The 20,292-nt window shown below is 44.8% G+C and overlaps 1 protein-coding gene across 4 annotated transcripts in view; it reads left to right on the forward strand.

The window, feature by feature from the left end:
- Positions 1-745: 745 nt before the first annotated feature.
- Positions 746-20,292, forward strand: part of CLMN (calmin) — a 140,287-nt gene continuing 120,740 nt past the window's right edge. Inside the window, exons 1-2 of one of the 4 annotated variants that reach the window (XM_053282123.1) lie at positions 788-884; positions 1,503-1,550. In XM_053282123.1, coding sequence (XP_053138098.1) covers positions 1,514-1,550 — 37 coding nt within the window. In that variant the 5' untranslated portion in view covers positions 788-884; positions 1,503-1,513. Of the gene's footprint in view, positions 885-1,502; positions 1,551-18,415; positions 19,394-20,292 lie in introns of those variants that run through there. The other 3 variants (XM_053282152.1, XM_053282113.1, XM_053282104.1) reach the window with 3 other exon arrangements.

The following is a 20,292-nucleotide window of genomic DNA, read 5'->3' on the forward strand; positions in this document are numbered from 1 at the left end:
AATATCTAAAGGGCTGTCACATGGAAGAAGGAGTTGACTTGTTCTCCATTGTTCCTGAGGACAGGACTAGAACCAATGGGTTGAAATGACAAGGAAGCTGATTTAGGCTAGACATTAGGAGAAATTTCCCAACTGTGTTAGACAGTGGAACAGCTTGCCTCATGCAGTGGTGGGCTCTCCTTTGCGGGAAGTTTTTGAGGCTGGACAGTCATCGGTCAGGGATGCTGGTGCAGTTTCCTGCACTGAGCCAGAGATTAGGCTAGAAGACCTCCAAAGTCCTTCCCAACCCTAAAGTTATATGATTCTAGGTATTGCCAGTTTTAACTGAAAGGTGTTTCTCCATCCTTGACAGGTGGTTGTACAGCTTTAAGGCCCAAGCTGATTTGCATTAATGAAAAGTTTGGAGGAGTTGGTACTTAATTATCAAATGAACTGAAATTAATATTGGCAGAGGGAAGAGACTGTGAAAATATTGTCAGGCATTATTATCATGAAACTCTCTCTCAGCCAACCCGTGGGATTCCTGGGTGTCTGACAGGGGCAACACACACACACACACAGGCTGGCGATAAATACTAGAACCTGCTCCTCACCACTGCTGCTCCAGGTGCTTGTCCGTGGCCGCAGGGGAGTGTCCAGAGGTTCCCCCTCCCCCCACTGGTTTCCATTTAGTTCCAAATAGCCCGCTTGGGCGGCCTTTGACCTGTTACAGGCCTCACCTCCATGGCGGCAGCCATTTTGGAGGCTGCCACGCATGGCCATTGGGCTGAAGACTGCCTGAACTGGGCTATTTGGAACTAAATGGAGGCCAGTGGGGAGAGGGGGAACCTCTGGAGACCCCGCCCCCTGCCCGTGGCCATGGACAAGCCCCTGGAGCAGCAGTGGTGAGTTATATTTCTTTTTCTTGGGGTGTTAAGTTAAAAATCTTTTTGTTTTTTTTTAAAATAAAGAACCTCCACACCCAAACCAGGGGTTGTTTGGTCCATGATTGGGCCTAACAGGGGCCGGTTCGGTTTGGGGGTGGTTCGGTATTGAACCACCGAATTGGCCCTGTTTGATGTTGGATGGGTTTCATACCAAACCCATTTACACATCCTTAGTAAGGATCCCCCTTTATAAGCATCAGGGATCCCTAGAAATCAGCATGAACCAAACCACCAGCCGGTTCTAAAGAACTGGTTCACAGACCGGCAGTTCAGTTCAAATTCAGTTTAGATGTGAACTAAACTGCCCAAAGTGCTTCCATGTACACCCTTAGAACACTTTGCCTAACTTTTTTGGGGGGTGGGGGGTGTAGAAGGAAGGACACACATGGGGGAGAAACTGTTTTATGGGCACAGGAAAGCACTTTATAACATGGTGGAGAGACTTAAGAGATAAAAACTCTTTGGAGGAGGTGAAAAGGTGACACTTTGGGGGAGTTGAGTAAAATGAGGAGTGAACTCCTCAAATGCATTGGGGCAAATCTGCACCCCTGAAGCCCAGAATCTTGCTTTCCACAGTTGACAACCAGATGTCTCCAAGCAGTGCTGGATTTCGGCACAAGCAAAGTAAGCTACAGCTTAGGGCCTCATATTAGGAAGGCCTCTGAATAGTGAATAGCAAAAAATGACTAGATTCCAAGTTTTACATAACTGGTTGAAAAATAAAGGGAAAGCGTGCGGGTGGGGGGAGAGACTCTAAAACAGATATTATCCTTCTGAAAAGACAAAAATATACTTTTATGACCACACTATTTATCGTATTGAGTTTATAAATCTTTGCAGCAATAACTGCAAGTTATATCAAAATTTTATTAGGCCAGGGCTTGGTTTAGACCATGCCTGCTCAGCTTCGGCCCTCCTGCAGATGTTGGCCTACAACTCCCATAATCCCTGGCTATTGGCCATTGTGTCTGGGGATTATGGGAGCTGTCGTTCAAAAACAGATGGGGGGAGAAAGTTGAGCAGGCCTGGTTTAGATGCCCACCTTCATGGTTACAGGCAGCATTTACCTCTTCAGATGAACACTGCTGTAACCATGAACAGCACGGCGGGTGTGTGTGTGTGTGTGAGTAATGCACTGGGGCAGAATTTCCGACCTGTTCTTTTTTTTTAATGCTATGGGGCCTTTTAAGCTTAACATAGTTTAGGGCCTCAGCATGTCATAATCTGGACCTGCCTCCAAGAAATCCATGGGCAGGGCTTGAATTCCATAGCCCCCTCCTACTATTGGACCCTAACAACTGGGAACCAATATCATATGGATCAAAGCCTGGAGGTAGCCTGAGATGTTGGGGACCCCTAATGCTCACCATCATTCAAGGTCCCCAAAAATGCTCACTCAGCATTAAGAGAGGAGACCTGATCTTGTGGTAGCAACCATGAATTGTCACCTTTGCTAAGCAGGGTCTGCCCTGTTTGTATTTCAATTGGAGACTACATGTGTGAGCACTCTAAGATATTCCCCTTAGGGGACTGAGCTGCTCTGGGAAGAGAATCTCCATGCTTGCATGTAGAAGGTTCCTAGTTCTCTCCCTGGCATCTCCAAGACAAGGCTGCCTGCAACCTTGGAGAAGCTGTTGCCAGTCTGTGTAGACAATACTGAGCTAGAAGGACCAATGGTCTGATTCAGTATAAGGCAGCTTCCTAGGTTCCTATCGTCATCACTATGTATTCTTCAGCCAAAGTTTGTTATGATAAAATATGTTTAAATACTGCAATTGAATGTACTTTATTAACTTAGTCATCCTTCTTTTGTCGGAAATTCAACATTCAGGTCACATGGATAACCCATGCTGTGATTAACAGCCATCCTAATTGTCAAACTACTGGCAAGTTGATTTAATTGGCCAAGTTGCCTTGGGGTCTCTGCTTGTCATAGACTGGTGACAGGGTTTTTTTGTAAGCTTGCCAGAAAACATCAGTAAGCTTCAAATGCTGCCAGTCTGACCACATTAGTCCCTTGCTGTCTTCACAGATTATTGCAAAGTTCCAGCCAGTTTTCAGCAATTTAGCAGCCAACATGAAGACTTTTAATGTGGGCAGAGCAGCAGCAAGACATAAGTCTTGCCATCCAGAAATGTGAATTATCTAATTGAGGAATAAATCCTATTAACCAACCCTGGATATTGGCAATTCGAATATCTGCAGGAAAAAAGATATGAGTCATGTGGCCAAGATGATACAGCTATTAGATATTAGAAGTTCTTTTTTCCCCACAGCAATTATTCATTCTCCTGTCGGTCTTTATTTTTAATTGATATTTTATTAATAGAATGAAACTCTTTTACCAGTAGATATACATACAGGATTCACTAATTATAATATTTACAAGAATGGAAAAAAGTATTATTTACCAGAAAATAAATATACCATAAATTTCTTTAAATCATAACCTCAAAAAATATCCATATATTTGTCAAATAAGGTTTGTTTTGCCAATATTCAATAAAATTATTGCTAAAAGTGTTGTTCTTCTGTCTCCTATCTCTGACTTGCATAAGCTGTCAGTTTTGCCATTATTGCAAAATGTTAGGTACCGTATTTACCTGAATAGAAGACAGCCCTGAATTTAAGATTAAATGCAAGTTATACCGATATTTATGCAAAAGGAACAACACTTTGAATTTAAGATGACCCCCCAATTTCTAACATCAAAGAATTTGGAAAAAACCTAGTCTTGGATTCAGATAAATACAGTATAATTTCCCTTCCCATTCCACCAATGTGGTATTACTGCTAGCTACATACTTTTCTTCAAAACCACCCATCAAGGCGGACATTCTGCTCGTGCACCGGATGTTCACCTTAGAGCATGCAGGTTTCTTCTTCTTCTTCTTCTTCTTCTTCTTCTTCTTCTTCTTCTTCTTCTTCTTCTTCTTCTTCTTCTTCTTCTTATTATTATTATTATTATTATTATTTTACACAGTCAGACAGGTGTTATTGACTGGTTTGTTTTATCCAGACATCGAGTCCTTCCCAAGGAACTGGGATGGCTGAATTTTATTGTCAATGTTGTTGCTGTTGTTATAGATATCGTCGCAGAATATAGGCTGTTCCCAGTAAAGCTGCTTTCTGTAATTGGCCGATGATGATTTCTGTGGCCCCTATGGTGTTGAGGTGCTCTTCAAGGTCTTTTGGAACTGCACCCAGGGTGCCAATTACCACTGGGATGATTTTGGTCTTTTTCTGCCACAGCCTTTCAATTTCAATTTGTAGATCTTTGTATTTGGTGATTTTTTTCTATTTCTTTTTCTTCTATTCTGCTATCCCCTGGTATTGCTATGTCGATTATTTTGACTTGTTTTTCTTTCTTCTCGACTACAGTGATATCTTGTGTATTGTGTGGCAGATGTTTGTCTGTTTGTAGTCGGAAGTCCCATAATATTTTTACATCTTCATTTTCTACCACTTTTTCAATTTGATGGTCCCACTAATTTTTGACTACAGGTAGCTTGTATTTTTTGCAGATGTTCCTGCTACCTTGTCATGCCTTTGTTTGTAGTCAGTCTGTGTGATCTTTTTACAACAGCTGATTAGGTGGTCCACTGTTTCATCTGCTTCTTTACAAAGGCGGCACTTGCTGTTTGTGGTTGATTTTTCTACTTTTGCTCTTAGTGCATTTGTTCTTAGTGCCTGTTCTTGTGCAGCCAGTATTAAACCCTCTGTTTCTTTCTTCAAGTTGCCATTCTTAAGCCATTGCCAGGTCTTGGTAATGTCTGATTTTCCACTTATATTGTGCAAATATTGACCATGCAGTGGCTTCTTTTTCCATTTTTCTGCTTGGTTCTTGACTTGTTCTTTCTTGTAGGCCTGCTTTGTTTCATTGGTGTTGAATAGTTTCGCGTTACTGACCATTTGAAGTGCATCTTCTTCACTGTTCTTCAAGGCCTCTTTTCTCCTCCTCTACTGTTTGATGGACTTGCAGCATTCCTCTTCCACCTGAGCTGTGAGGGAGGTATAGCCTATCTACATCACTGCAGGGGTGCAGAGCATGATTGATGGTCATGATTTTCCTGGTCTTATGATCTAGTGTCTCTAGCTCTGCCTGGGCCCAGTCTATTATTCCTGCAGTGTATCTGATAACAGGTATAGCCCAGGTGTTTGTGGCTTGTATGGTGTTCCCGCCATTGAGTTTGGACTTGAGGATTTTTCTAACTCTCCTGATGTATTCACTTCCAATTTTTCTTTTAACTTCAGTGTGTGCAATGTTGTTGTTGTTGTTGTTGTTGTTGTTGTTGTTGTTATTTTGATTTCTATACCACCCTTCCAAAAATGGCTCAGGGCAGTTTACACAGACAAATAACAAATAAATAAGATGGATCTCTGTCCCCAAAGGGCTCACAATCTAAAAAGAAACACAAGATAGACCCCAGCAACAGTCACTGGAGGTACTATGCTGGGGGTGGATAGGGCCAGTTACTCTCCCCCTGCTAAATAAAGAGAATCACTCCATTTAAAAGGTGCCTCTTTGCCATGTTTGCAGGCGTATTGCAAAACTACTCAAAATCCTATTCAGACATTAAGCTCAACACTCATAAGAACATAAGAAAAAGCCTTGCTGGATCAGGCCAAAGTCCCATCTAGTCCAGCATTCCGCTTCACACCAGGTGCCCAACTGGGTGCATCTAGAAAGCTCATAAGTGGGGGAAAGAGGGCAACACCCCCTTCCATTGATGTCCCCTACCATCTGGTGTTCAAGGGCATGCCTCCTCTAGGATCCTGATGGAAATATACAGCTATCCAGGCAGGTAGCCATTGATAGCCCTATCCTCCATGAATTTGTCTAATTCCCTTTCAAACCTGTCCAGATTGGTGGTCACTATATCTGGCAACAGTGAATCCCATAGTTCCACTACACATTACGTAAAGAAGTACTTCCTTTTGTCTGTTCTGAATCTTCCAGCATTTAGTGTCAACAGATGCCCCCAGGTTCTAATATTATGAAGGAAGGAGGAAAACCTCTCTCTGTCCATCTGTCATCTACCCCTCTGTCATCCAATGAGTATACAGTGTACACAGGCACAGATCTGTGCACAGGTCGAGTCATTCACATGTTATGTTGAACACAGGTGCAGAAGTACACTCCCTATCTGTACCCTACATTTGAGGGGCCTATACCTAGCTACACTTTTAAAATGAATACAGGTACAGTCATTCACACACAAAATTCACAAGTGTACAGAATCTGTACACACACAACAACTTCTTCTTCTTCTTCTTCTTCTTCTTCTTCTTCTTCATAATTCGATTTCTATACCACCCTTCCAAAAATGGCTCAGGGCGGTTTACATAGAGAAATAATACATAAATAAGATGGATCCCTGTCCCCAAAGGGCTTACAATCTAAAAAGAAACCTAAGATAGACACCAGCAACAGTCACTGGAGGTCCTGTGCTGGGGGTGGACAGGGCCAGTTACTCTCCCCCGCTCAATAAAGAAACATATTGTCTGAACAGAGCTCCTATGAGTCTGCAAAGTTCTCTCACATCCTAAGTGAGAGGAGTACCTAAAGAGGAGCCAATGCTGGAAATGCCCACTGCTCCAGGAAGCGGGGTGAATTAGAGTTCCTTTTTGGAACCATACAGTAGAGGCTGCATTATTCAGACCTCACCTCAGCTTAGGGCATTTCCACACCTGCCTTGAAAATCACTAACTACTCCCAGGGCCACCAAAAGCCATGAATGCAGAATTGCAATTCACTTTACCACATGAGCCTGAACTTTCTGGGTCACTGGAGGCAAAGGTATAAGCAGGAGAGTGGGTGGAAGGTTGCCAGCCCTCCAGGATCTGCATCCATCTCCAGCTGACTGTTAAAACCACTCCTGGAGATTTTAATGGGTTGGAATTGTGAAAAACATTGGGGGTGGTTAATCTTCAGCAATAGCTTCTGTTGGAATTAGCAACCAGAAGAACAGAACAAGTGTGCAAGCATTGTAGGTATATTGTGGCTTGGTGCTGATGCCTTTGGGGTGAGATCATGAGAACATAAGAGCAGCCCATCTAGGGCCCATCTACTCCAGCATCCTGTTTCGCACAGTGGCCCCCCAGATGCCGCTGGGAAGCCCACAGGCAAGAGCCGAGGGCATGCCCTCTCTCCTGCTGTTGCTCCCCTGCAACTGGTATTCAGAGGCAACTTGCCTCTAAGGCTGGAGGCGGTCTATAGTCCTCAGACTAGTAGCCATCAATAGACTTGTCCTCCATGACTTTATCTAAACCCTTCTTAAAGCCATCCTTTCTGTTGGCTGTCACCACCATCTTGTGGCAGAGAATTCGATAGTACGTAATGTGAAGAAGTACTTCCTTTTGTTGGTCCTACATTTCTTGGCAATTTAACTCTCAGTCCTACTCACAAGGTATTTGTGAGAGCAAAATGTAACTGATAAGCTACCTTGAGCATTTGTTGGTCAGAAAAGATATAAACTGATTAAAGTCAGTATGGGTGGGTTCACACTTGGGGAACCTGAGGTTCCCCCAGTTCAGATATGGGGGGAACCTGGTGTTGCAGACGATCATATATCTCAGTTTCTTGGAAGAAGCTGAGTTGAGACAGAGCTACGCCCCCTGCGTGAGCCTCCCAGCAAGGCCCTGGATGTTATGTTAAAGGGAGGGAAAGGGAAAGGAGGAGTTGTTGCTGAACAAACCTTTCGTTAAATCAACACAAGTTTTCCTTGTGGGTACGAGGGAAGTAGCTGCAAAACATTTGGTGATGAGATTTTGAACCAGCTAAGCGTGTGAGCCTGCAAAGCTTGTGAATGTTCCTGCAATCTCATTTCATTGCATTACTGGGTCAACATTCCTGAATTGCTTTCAACTCTCGCTGCTGCTGATTGTTTCTCCAGCTTCTTGACCTGCACAACCCCTGAAGGTAATTTCCCCTTATCAATCCTGGACTCTGTTTTTCACTGGATGCCCACGGCAGCATGCTTCAGCCCCTGCCCCCTTTTCTGTCCGCCCCAGGAGAACCTGCGCTTCCCTGCAAACAATGGAGGGCCTATTTCTGCAATTACCTCCTCACCATACAGAGCCCTGATTTTACTAGCAAATCAGAAGGTTATGTTGCTTCACTGCCTGGCCCTTGAAGGCTAGATAATATATAATTGTTTGCCCTTCCCTGCTAACTTCCTGCCAGCTTGGAAGGGGATGCCAATTCATATGAAGCTGTTCTTCAAACCTTAGATGATCATTTAATGGAGGAAGTCTATCAGTGACTACTAGTCTGAGGGCTATAGGCCACCTCCAGCCTTAGAGGCAAGATGCCTCTAAATACCAGTTGCAGGGGAGCAACAGCAGGAGAGAGGGCATGCCCTTGCCTCTTGCCTGTGGGTTTTCCAGAGGCATCTGCTGGGCCACTGTGTGGAACAGGATGCTGGAGTAGATAGGCCTTGGACCTAATCTAGCAAAGCTGTTTTTATGTTCTTAACTATGTTACGAGGCATTGGAGATGGGGGGATAGGTGACTTTGCACATATTCAGAAGCAGTCTGGCATCAGACCAGTTTTTAAATAGAAGAACTGCTTGCTTCCATAAAGGAACGGCACACTGTATACACTCAAAGGCATTTTGGTATTAGATTTCTTTAAAAAAAGAAATGTTCCCTTAGAGAATTTTTCAAGTTGATTGTGTACATTTATGTTCCAGCTTGGCTGCACTTTGTGTTTACACATCCAGATCTGGCAGGCCAGCAGCTCCTCACTCATGATTTTTACAAAAACAAATGAACAAAGAAGTTCATTACATGTTGAAGGCATGGTAGTGCTGGAGAATGGTGATGTTACGGACACTGTCCAGTAGGTACCTCTTAGACTCGCACAACTGCATTCCACACGGCATTCCAAATCTCCACAGTCACATCAGCTAGAGCATTCTGCCAGCAGCAATACACTGTGCCAGCAATGAATGCGCATTTATGGTGCTACAGACTAGACATGAGGAAAGCCTTTACAGTTGTTCTGTTACACAACTAAGGCTGCAGCTCTAAACACACTTCCTAGAGGGTCTGTGCTGAAGAGGACTCATTTCTGAGAAGCATTACGTTGCATCCTTCATGTCAGCTGAGCTTGTATGAGACTTATTCCTTTGGGTTCCTAGAATGCTCAAAACAGTGGCGCACTTCTGGCGCTCTGTTAATATAAACGTAGTACATTGTGCCTACAGAAAATATTAAGCTGCACTTTCTAGGGAATAAGCTCTGTTCCATCCAGTGTGCATCCACATTAACATGCATAGATCGTGCTGCACGTGTGTTTATTGAGCTTGACCGTACGTTAAGTGCACTGGCAAGATGGGGGAAGCTATAAACTGCATAATGAAATATTTATTTCAATTACTATAGGCATTATTTATTTAACAGGGCTTAGATATTTTTTCCTATTCCCTATGTGATAACCATTTGCTTGAAGATGGCTGCTGCTGAAGAATTTGGGGGGTAATGTTTCCACTCTACTAGGGATGTGCACGAACTGGTCCAGAGGCCATTATAGAGGCCTCCGAACTGGTTCGAACATGGCCCGGTCCAGCGGTCCGGTGCCGGGATGTGTGTGTGGTTCTTTAAGGGCGGGGGAGGGTTGCACTTACCCCTCCCGCTGCTTTCCCCCCACTGGCGCTTTGTTTTTCCAAAATATTTTTGGGGTAGCAGCGTTCCTCCCTGCCACTCCTGCCCCTGTTGTTTGCCGGAAATACCAGAACTGCGATGTGTGTGGCGGGCGCGGTGGCGGCGGGCGCACGTGTGATCGGTACTTCCAGTATTTCTGGCAAACAATGGGGGCAGGGGGGCAGGGAGGAACATTGCCACCCCAAAAACATTTCATAAAAATGGAGCGCTGGTGGGGGGGAAGTGGCGGGAGGGGTAAGTGCAACCCCCCGCCCTTAAAGGGAGACCCCCACTGGCACTGGACCACGCCTCCGCGGTTCCATGCACATCCCTACACTCTACCGTGTAACTACAAGAGGTTTGTATATCATACCCACCCAATTGTGCTTCTCCCCCACCCCCACCACTGGAGGTGAGCTGGTCTTGTGGGACCAAGCATGAATTGCCCCCTTTGCTAAGCAGGGTCCACCCTGTTTGCATTTGAATGGGAGACTACATGTGTGAACACTGGAAGATATTCCCCTTAGGGGGTGGGGCCGCTCTGGGAATAGCATCTGCATGCTTACATTCAGAAGTTCTTAGTTCCCTCCCTGGCATCTCCAAGATAGGGCTGAGAGAGACACTGGCCTGAAACCCTGGAGAAGCCGCTGTCAGTCTGGGTAGACAATACTGAGCTAAACGGACCTATGGTTTGACTTGGTATAAGGCAGCTTCCTATGTCCCACTCTTTTTTACAGGAGAATCACTATTATCTGCTTGCATGTCTGGCAAGGCACCCAAGACAAGAACCTTGAGATATTTGCCATCTCTGGTTTAAAGAAACTTGAAACTGGAGATGAATTTTGAGGTGTGCTCCTTGAAGTTCAGTTATTTACATATTTGTTCAGGGGTAAGTCCAACTAACTTCAATGGGACTTACTCCTGAGTAAGTATGCAGAAGGATTATGGCCTTAAAACCAGAAATTCAGATAGCTGCTATCTGTGCTTCTATCTGGGCACTGCAGCTAATTGAGCAAAGAGGCACCCTTTAAAATAGAGTTTTTCTTATATTTAGGAGAACAACTGGCCTTATCCAACCCCAGCACAGCATCCTTCCAGTGGTTGTTGCTGGGGTCTACCTTATGTTTCTTTTTAGATCATAAGCCCTTTGGGGATATCTATCTATTTATTAATATTTTTCTATGTTAACTGCTTGGAGAACTTTTGTTGGAAAGCAGTGTATAAATATTCATAGTAGTAGTAGTCATCATCTTATAACAGGGAATGGAGAACTCAGGGCTGGTGGAGACCTTGTAGCCGGATGCTCACCATGAGAAGTCATTACCCAGGCAGACTGCATGGACCACACTGGTCCAGTGCCAAGTTTTTTCATCTGTGCAAACATGACGCTTCTACACTATGTATTTTGAACAGTGAGGGGCCTTTCAGGTGAGGTGAAATACTAACAATACATGGATGTATTCTTAGTGCCAGTTGGTGCAGGGCTGTTCCATAATACTTTATCCTTTACAATGGAGTAATCTGCAGTGGCAAGGATAATAGTGGGCTTGCCTGTTCATTGAACCAGTTATTTATTTTTAACCAGAGCCAGACATGTTGTAGTGTGGATTCCCAATCATGGGGAACTGCTCTTCCCACTTTCAGCACTTGTCCTTTGCAGACAAATGCTGAATTGGGGAGGGGGGGATGTCTCCAGGGGGTGTGGCCAAGGAATGAGTCACCATGGGGTGTGGCTAGTTGACATGGATATAGAATCACCCCATCTTTCATTATTTCATTTGTTTCATTTAGGACCCAAGAAATGATGATCTACCTGTAACCTTGTGCTTGATAACTTTTCACCTGAAACCCAATGTTTCCCAAGAATGTTTAGGTGAATGAGGTGTTTTATGAACTTGGCTATCTAAACTATGTATTTATCCAATTCAGAGACGATTCTGAATTTAAGACTAAGGTAAAGGTGTCAGGTCGATTTCGACTCCTGATGCCCACAGAGCCCTGTGGTTTTCTTTGGTAGAATACAGGAGGGGTTTACCATTGCCTCCTCCTGCGCAGTATGAGATGATGCCTTTCCTTCCTATATCGCTGCTGCCAGATATAATACCAGCAGGGATATGAAGAGGCAACTTTCTGCTTGTTAGTCAAGCATTTCCCCGCTCCCTTTAAAAATACAGGTTAAATACAGGTCATCCTGTATTTACTTGAAAGGAAGTGGACTCTGAATTTAAGATGGCCCCCTGATTTCTAACATTGAGGGACTTGGAAAAAACCTAGCCTTGGATTCAGATAAATACAGTATTCCCTGTTTCTCAATCATAAGAATTAGAGAGGGAATTTATATGTATATGAAAGGGGATGATTATAAATTTGAGTTAAAGAAACAATAGTGTTCAGCCGCACAGGCCGCTCTTATTGTCCAGGATGAGGCTAGGTGGCCGTCCGATGCCGTAGGAGGGGATGATGAGCTGGTGGAAGAGGAAGACGGCATGCCGACGGGACCCGCCGGCCTTCCAGTCTCCCCACTGAGCGGCACTCCAGGCAGGGAGGCAAGGCCGGGCAAGCTAGGGCCGGGGAGAGCTCCAGGGGAGGCGTGCAGGAGTGATGCCATCAGTATGCCTCCCGAACGGAGGGGGCTCAGAGAGGAGGAGGAAGGAATAGGGATAATGGGCTAATAAAGAGCGGCGTTGGGCCCCTGACTGGGGGTGGAAGGTGCATAGCCTGCGAGGGGGCATTTAAGGAGCTGCCCAGGGATGAGTGGCTGGCTGGTGGCGTGTGCTGGGTCCACCAGAGAGAGGCCAGTATGAGGGGCAAACAGCTTGGGAGGGAGGAGACCCAGAATGGCGTTTAACCCCTCCCCATCCCTTCTCTGAGGCTGGACTCTGTGTGCCCTGGTAGGCTGGGTGAAGAAGACCTCACCCTGTAGCCGGACAAATAGATTGAAGGAACAACAGCAAACAACTTGCACATGGCAAGTAGGTTTATTATTATTATTATTATTATTATTATTATTATTATTATTAGGAGAGGACTGGAATGCTGATGTGTTTCTCCAAGTTACCTTCTCTAGTCATGAGAAATTATAAGATTAAACAGGTGGGAATTTTGATGGAAATCCAGGTTGCCTATGGGCTTCCTCACTTGACTCTTTCTTACATCACAGTTTGCAGGTAAGCACAATCAGGAGTGACCTGAAGTATTGTGTTGCCTCAGGCGGTGTGCCAAATGCTGCTGTGTCCCATGCCTCTGGTGGGGGCCAGTTTCTTTTCAAAACCAGCCCTTGCAAGCTCTGGAAATGGCATGAGGGGTGGGACAGGGAGGAAAGAAGGTTTATTTATTTTATTTTTATTATTTTATTTTTTACATTTTATATCCCGCTCTTCCTCCAAGGAGCCCAGAGCGGCGTACTACATACTTCAGTTCCTCCTCACAACCACCCTGTGAAGTAGGTTAGGCAGAGAGAGAAGCGACTGGCCCAGAGTCACCCAGCAAGTCTCATGGCTGAATGGGGATTTGAACTCGGGTCTCCCCGGTCCTAGTCCAGCACTCTAACCACTACACCACACTGTCCCAGGAGGTTGCCAGCATCCTCCTCCTCCTTTCTTTGTGTTCCTTACAAGATGGGCAAGGAGTGTGAGGAGAGGTGCTCCTTTCAGAGTCTGCAAAGGTCAGATGATTCCCCAAGAGCTCCTCCAATGGCAATGGCGGGAGGCATCTCCTCCCCGCCCCCGGCCACTGCTGGTGCTCCAGTAATTGGTTGCCTGAGGTGATCTCCTCACCTTGCCTCATGAAGGGGCCAATCTTGAGTATCTTGCTCCTTGAACTATGCTCTTTGAAACTATTTTTCATGTCAGGCCCCATGTAATCAATGCTATGTTGACGTCTTATGTTGTACATCTATGTTACAAGGCAGGGGTGGGCTAACATGGCCCTCCAGCTGTTGTTAAACTACAACTACAAAATAAACAGTATTTAATTGATACTGTTTTGATTGTTTTTAATGTTGTTTTAGAATGTTGTTTTAAAAAATTTAAACTGTTGTGTTTTAAATTTCTTGTTTTTGTTTTTAACTAATGTTTTAATGTTGTTTTTATCTTGTTGTAAACCGCCCATAGATGTAAGTTTTGGGCGGTATAAAAATATGTTAAATAAATAAATAAATAAAAATAAAACTAACTGCTAACTGGGCAAAGAGGCACCTTTTACCGTGGTGATTCTCTTTATTTAGCAGGGGGAGAGTAACTGGCCCCATCCACCCCCAGCACAGTACTTCCAGTGACTGTTGCTGGTGTGTGTCTTATGTTTCTTTTTAGAATGTGAGCCCTTTGGGGACAGGGAGCCATCTTATCTGTTTGTTATTTCTCTTTGTAAACCGCCCTGAGCCATTTTTGGAAGGGCGGTATAGAAATCGAATTAATAATAATAATAATAATTACCCCTAGCCATAAATTATTGTCGCTGGGGAATATGGGAGTTGTAATTTAGCAACAGCTGGAGGGCCAAGTTTGCCCAACCCTTTTATAAGGTCTTTTTTGCAGTACTAGATAGAAGGAAACTACTATTAGGGAAGCTTTTCCTCCCATATACATATCTGTAATTATGGTTAATACAATACCTTTGTGGGGAACAGGATCCCATGTGCAGTGCATTCTTTGGATTGGAGCCTTCCACACTACAATCTCCTGCGATAGCCAATGACTATTCTAAATACTGGGGTGTGAGAAGTCATCTAATCAGATGCAGTCCATGACATTGGTGCATAATGTCTTCATTATGGCTCCTGAATAGCAGGTGATCAGGACAAACAACAGGTGAATGCTGTCGCCCTCAGGCCCTGCTTGTCAGCTTCCCAGAGGGTGGATGCTGTTGCAGTCAGTGTTGAACACAGGATGGAGTCAAGTGATTTGCCCAAGCAAAGCATAGTTGGAGTCAGAACCCCGAACATCAAAGCACGATTTGAACTCCAAATTTCCTGCCACAAAACCACACCCATTTTTCACAGGGCAAACCAGTGAGGCTGAAAGACAGGTGACTTGTCCAAGACGTTGCATGCAAGGTAAAGTGTATGAGTTTCAAATCAACCAGAGCATTAGTAACAGGAATCCATGTATTAAAACTAAATTTTTATATGTGCCCACTGTCCCTATTTACCAGGATTTTACCTAGAACAGTTGGTCTTGGAACCAACCAGAGAGAAGGCGGCCTTGGACTTAATCCTGAGTGGCACCCAGGATCTGGTGCGTGATGTCAGTGTCATCGACCCTTTAGGGAACAGTGACCACAGTGTGATCAAATTCAGCATACATGTGGGGAGAGAATCACCAAGGAAGTCTAACACAGACACTTTGAATTTCAGAAGAGGAAACTTCTCCAAAATGAGGAGTATGATGAAAAGAAAGCTGGAAGGAGAGAGCAAAGAGAAAGTCTCCTGTCAGCCAGCAGATGGGCCTCCTTTCTTCAGGGGCCCAGTGGCAGCGATATAGAAAGATGCTGAAAGGCATCATCTCATACTGTGCCGGAGATAGCAATGGTAAACCCCTCCTGTGTTCTGCCAAAGAAAACCACATGGCTCATGGTCGCCAGGAGTCGACACCGACTTGACGGCACAACTTTACCTTTATTCAATTGCAGCTATGCCCCTGGTGAGGACTAGATACCATGCCTCCCTGGCCATGCGCCCTACATGTCGACAGGCCTGCCCCTATTTTCATTGGTGAAATCTTGGCGGGTATAAATGTTTAGCATCATTTAATAGAAAACAAATCCAAATCCTGAACAAATGTATGCTATAGTCACTTGTCTTGTTTAAATTCTCTCAAATTAATAGAGAGATATAAGAATATTCTTAATCACCACCACCACCATCACTTTATTTTAGAATCAGACAGGGGCGTAGCAAGGTTGGAGTGGGCCCAGAGACAAGATTTTAAAATAATGGTACTAGAGAAAGACATGCTGTTCTGGTAGCTCCAGGTTTTAACACTCACATCAACTTCGGAGGATGAATACAACTGAAGGAAGCCCGGGTGGGTGTGTGGCTGGGGGAGTCAGTCATGTGACTTGCCTCTGGGGGGGCCCCCAAGGCAGTGGGCCCCTATTATAGTTACGCCCCTGGAATCAGAGCAATGAAAAGGTCCCACAGGGCACACAGCAATGGTTCAGATGCACTTCTGCTAAAACAAAAGAAATTTGGGGAAGACATGAACTAAATAGCTGCATTCTGGCTGTGTTTAAACATTAGGAATCCATTTGTTCTAGGCGGTGGTAACCGTGGTAATACTGGGCTTACTAGTGTTAAGAATAGTTAATACTAAGAATAGTTAGCTGTTCTTTTCTAGAGTAGCTAAAGCCAAGCACGGTAGCTGCCTTGAAGATCTATTATTCATAGTTATTAATAGCGGTATATAAATATTCATCATATCTGTATTTGTAAATGTATGAATAAATTATCTTAGTTGCAGCAAAAACATTTCCCCAAATAAAACATACAGGACTGTTTGGCTTCTCATGGGCCAGCCTGGACAATATATCTGCTGGCTGTCAAATGTGAGGGGGAGGATTGTGGGCAGGCACACTTCCCCCTCATCCGCACACTATCTTGCTGCTACTGAATTGTGCATATTATTGGATCCACAGTATTCAGTGGTGGCAAGATGGTATGCTATATGTGAGGGAGTCATGCATACCCATATTTCTCCTCCACATGTTTGAGAGGGCCAGCAGACATATTCACCCTAGCTTTCTCAGCTTCCTAAATTTTGGGGTTTTTAATATCTGGTCTATTTTAAAATTCAAAACCCGATTTCGGGGTTTTTAGTCACTGTAATTGTTCAATTGTTTTAAAATGTTTTTAATTTGTTAATTGTTATATTATTTTTAAATTTATTTTAGCTCTTTACTGTTTTAGTGGTTTGTTTTAATTGTAAACTGCCCTGAGCCATTTTGGAAGGGTGGTATACAAATCAAATTAATAATAATAATAATAATAATAATAATAATAATAATAATATAGTCCAAACCGGCCTAATATAGTTGTAGAGCTGGTCAAAGAAAAATCGGATGAGCAGAAAATAAATAATCTGAACAGCACAAAAAATACACAGTCAACTCTCAGATGTTTATACAGAAAAAAGAGTAAACCATATAAGGCACAGACGAAACACACGGAGAAAGAACTCATGTAAGACTGGGCTACCCTAATCAGCTTGAAGGGGCAGGGAAGGAGGAATGTTTACCCTCAGCAGTACTGTAAGCATGTATTGGTTAGTGCCCATGACCCTCACACAACCATGTTTCACATCTAACATCAAACATTTAACATAGAGCTAATGTAGGGGATTGCAAATACTTTACCAAATATTGTGCTTTGGATGCTGGGAAATAAATGCTATTTTCTTGTTGCAGCTGGAGGAATGGAAAGGTAGTTGGATCCCTGGCAGAAAATGAGTTACAATTGTGCATCAAACCCAGAATCTCGAAATGTCCTGAGGTTTAGAGTGCACCAAACAGTGCAACCAGTCTCCCAAATTAGGGCCACTGGACTGCATCCTATAGAATCCTCATCGTTTCCAGAAAAATCTGCTGCAGCAGAATATTATATGCACAATTAATTGAGAATGTGGTTTATGTTATCAAGCATAGCCCAAGTGTTTGTCTTTGTGAAATATTTAATGGGGAATGTATTAAGTTCTAAATGGCCTTTTCAGGTCATTCCAGGCAGGGCCTTTTCAGTGGTGTCACCAGCTCTGTGGAATGCCCTTCCCAGGAGGGCCCACCAGACCCTGACACTGTATACTACTGATGCCAGGCTTTTCAGGAAGGCCTTCGGGCTTAACTGCTTTTATTTATGTATATTTACATTTTTATTCCACTGCCCTTCTGAGGAACTCAGGGTGATATATATGGTTATTTTTGTACTCACAACAACTCTGTGAGGTAGGTTAGACTAGTGGCTCCTGGCTTTGGATTTGCAGGAAGTGAAATTTAGTTTTCCTGTTGGATGTGCTGCTTTTTGCTGCACTTATTGGTGTATTACTTTGATGCATTTTTATATTTGTTTTAATGATTGTTTTGGTTGGGAATACATTTTAAAATAATAAGAACAATAACAACACTGACTGGCATGATGAGGAAAATTATTCAGAGTCCCATTGTAATTACCTGGCAATGCCTAACGTGTCTTTTTAATTTCAGTGGGAACACAGTACTTTGAGTAATTTTCCTCCTCACGTCAGTCAGTGATGATGATGATACATCACAAAAATCAAACTGTGGCTGAAGAGGAAGAGACAGAGAGAGTCGAGCAAAAGCAAAAGAGAGCTGGTCTTGTGGTACAAAGGAAGCATGAAGTGTTCCCTTAGCTAAGCAGAGTCTGCCCAGGTTTGCATTTGAATGGGAGATATGTGTGAGCACTGTAAGATACTCCCCTCAGGGGATGGTAGCGTTCTGCAGAAGGTTCCAAGTTCCCTCCCTGGCATCTCCAAGATAGGGCAGAGAGGTTCCTGCCTGCAACCTTGGAGAAGCCGCTGCCAGTCTGTGTAGATAAGACTGAGCTAGATGGACCAAGGGTCTGACTCGGTAGAAGACAGCTTCCTATGTATTCCCATGCTGTTGCTTCTTCAATTCAGGATGCACTAGAAGCGCTTTTGGAATTAATCACTTTGCATAAACCCCTCTTCCGGGCATTTCATGCTTCAGGAGCCCTGGATGTTCCCACAACCTACAGGTTGAAGGGTTATAAATACTTTCGCTCCTCCCTCAGCCTTCCTGCTCCCCCCGACCCCGCCGCCGCTTGGGTTTCTCCTCCCTCTTTCTGTGCTCCATGATTTGGATTTCTTTCTGCCTTGGTTTCTCTTTCTCCGGCGCGCACGGCTTCAAGTCCCCCAGCCGGAATGCAGATCTGAGCTGTATATGTTGTTGTTTTTAATGGGCGCCGCCGCCGGGAGAGAGGAGGATCATGCTAAACATAATATCCGCTCGGCTTTCCCAGAGTTTGGGCGCATTCTCCCTTCCCTCCCTCCCCCCACCAATTGGCAAGTGAAAAATGAATAATCAGATTATAGTCTTTTTGGATCCGCCTGCAGAGAGAGGAGGCTGGGGCTGGACGTGAGAAAGAGAGAGCGATGGGTGTGAGTGTGCGCCTGGTGTGTGTGTGCGGGGGCGGGCGGGCGCGCTGAGCTTCCTGCTCGCCTGTAAACATTAACCAGGTACTCGTGAGTGTGTGTGTGTGCGCGCGTCCCTCAGCTACTCCTGCCCAAACCTGCGGCTGCGTCACCTCCGTGACCAACATCACAATATGCTTCTTGGAGACCTCAGGCTTTGCCTCCGTCCTTTAAAAACTTGATCCGGCCGGGCTGGGTGGGTAGTTTGCCAGGGGACTGCCTCGCCTTCCTTCGTCTCAGCCCAGCCGGGTCTCGATCCCTCTTCACCCGCTCTGTCCCTTGCGCACCCTCCGCTTTCTGCCCCTCTTCCTGCGCGCCTACGCGAGGGGCTTTCCGAGGCAACCTTCTTGCGCGCTCGGTGGCTTGGTGCGCCCCCACCCCCGGCCAACTCCTTCCCCCTCCCCGCTTCCCTTCTGGGGAAGAGGTCCCTAAGCCCTCCCGCCCCGTGCTTGCTGATTACTCTCTCCTCCTCTTTGGCTTCCCTGTTGCCACTTGAGTGCGCGCGCGTGTGTTGTGGGGAGACTATTGAGGGGTGCCCCGCTTTTGCAGCCGTGGCATCCCTACCTCTACCGGCTCCTCCATGGCTGGGCACGAATGGGACTGGTTTCAGCGCGAGGAGCTGATCGGACAGATTAGCGACATCAGAGTCCAAAATCTCCAAGGTAAAAACACATCATCTATCTATCTATCTATCTATCTATCTATCTATCTATCTATCTATCTATTTATCCGCCCTCCCCAATTTCTTTTTATGTCTGCCTGTGTGTACCCGCGCGTCTGTATCCGAGGAGCGCAGCGCGTCGCCCTCTGGGGTTGGCTTCCAGATGGATTTGATTTAGTGACTTTAACTACTCCTTCCTCCCCCCCCCCCGCTCCTTGTTTTAATACCGTTTGTGCATTGGAGCCCCCTTTTCCTTTCCCCCCCCACTTGCTACTTTGATCTGTCCTTAGAAGACCCCGCCCTCCCCGTTTATGGTCTCTTATGTGTATGGAGTTAAGGATAAAATTGCTGTTAGAGCATGCAGGAAAATGGGGGTGATTGACTCTTCCCCTCGCTTTGGGGTGGGGGAGGAGCTGGCTGGACTAGGTTGGGAATTTGTGGAGGCCAAAGATCTGATTTCAGATGAATTTAAAAAACAAAAACCCACCCAAACCCCCTCAGTGTTCCTGCTTGCAGAAAGACTTGTGCCTAGAATAGAGATGGGAGAATTGTGTGGATTGGGGTTTTGAACTTCAGAAAAGTTAGCTCATACAACAGTCCAAAATACCTAAAGCAGGAAATGTCAGATCTCTTCAAAATTATGTTGTTGGTAGAAGGTAGACCGTGGTTTGCCTCTGGTCAATTTCTGGTGGATCATCTGTTGCCCACTGGTTTCTGGGTTCTTTGCAAAGAATACAGGATTAGGTGAACTTGGGTTAGATCCAGCAAGGTGCTCTTATGCAAGTGTGCATTCTCAGGATTAATACAGACTACTTAAGTGTTAAGAGATCCTGAATATGCACTTTTTGCTTTACAGATTTTTTTTTAAAAAACACATTTATATACCGCTCTTCCTCCAAG

This window comes from Hemicordylus capensis, chromosome 1, assembly GCF_027244095.1.
Source record: "Hemicordylus capensis ecotype Gifberg chromosome 1, rHemCap1.1.pri, whole genome shotgun sequence".
Lineage (NCBI taxonomy): Eukaryota > Metazoa > Chordata > Lepidosauria > Squamata > Cordylidae > Hemicordylus > Hemicordylus capensis.